General features: G+C 50.4%; 1 protein-coding gene across 1 annotated transcript; it reads right to left on the bottom strand.

The window, feature by feature from the left end:
- LOC121367325 (ninjurin-1-like) lies at positions 1 to 381 on the bottom strand. The gene has a single exon (XM_041491433.1). It carries the CDS (start codon positions 364 to 366, stop codon positions 67 to 69), a length of 300 nt encoding a protein of 99 aa, XP_041347367.1. The 5' UTR covers positions 367 to 381; the 3' UTR covers positions 1 to 66.
- Positions 382 to 709: the final 328 nt, after the last annotated feature.

Here is a 709-nt window from a genome sequence, read left to right as displayed (position 1 = left end):
ATAACATCAGATTATGACCTTGGTTATAACACTGAAATGTCATGAATATATCCACTAGACAAAGTACTACGTGGATCCAGAGAATCTGATTCCGAAGGACGCGATGAACACATTCAGAATGATGATCGCCAGAATGAGCCCCACCGACACGTTGTTTAGGACATCCGCCTTGTTCCGTGCCTGTCTGGTGCGCAGCTCCAGGGTTCCCAGCACGAGCAGGATGACCGACACCCCGACCTGCAGCGTGATGGACACGCTCAAGAAGACGAGTGACGGGACGAAGTAGTTGTCTTGGCTGGCCGCGGGGGCGTCGAGAACCGCCTTTAGCTGCGACGCGTTCGCCATCAGCAGGGCGATGTCCAGCATGCCCTCTGCCAACGTCTTGCGGGCGGCGTACGAACGACGGGCGTATATCGACGGCTGGGCTTAAAAACAAAACGTTATTCCATATACCCTTTAATACCTGAATAAAACGTTAGGTAGAGGTGACTTATCGCCCCTTGAGGTCCTGGGACCGCACATTTGGCTTGTTTCAGGATTCCGGTTGAAAAATTTAATTATGATATTAATCCAAACGACATGAATAAAACGTTTTGATTTAATAATAAGACAGAGTGGCAGTCCTCTATCGGCCTCGGTGCTGTCGTGGTTACGCCATCGGCCATAAGGCTGGTAGGTACTGGGTAGTAGGTGTAAGACCACTACACCG

This window comes from Gigantopelta aegis, chromosome 3 (assembly GCF_016097555.1).
Source record: "Gigantopelta aegis isolate Gae_Host chromosome 3, Gae_host_genome, whole genome shotgun sequence".
NCBI lineage: Eukaryota > Metazoa > Mollusca > Gastropoda > Neomphalida > Peltospiridae > Gigantopelta > Gigantopelta aegis.
This window is presented reverse-complemented; position numbering and strand designations above follow the sequence as displayed.

Bases quoted from the DNA above. Each gene is read 5' to 3' on its own strand.
- LOC121367325 (XM_041491433.1), bottom strand. From the start codon at position 366: ATGCTGGACATCGCCCTGCTGATGGCGAACGCGTCGCAGCTAAAGGCG.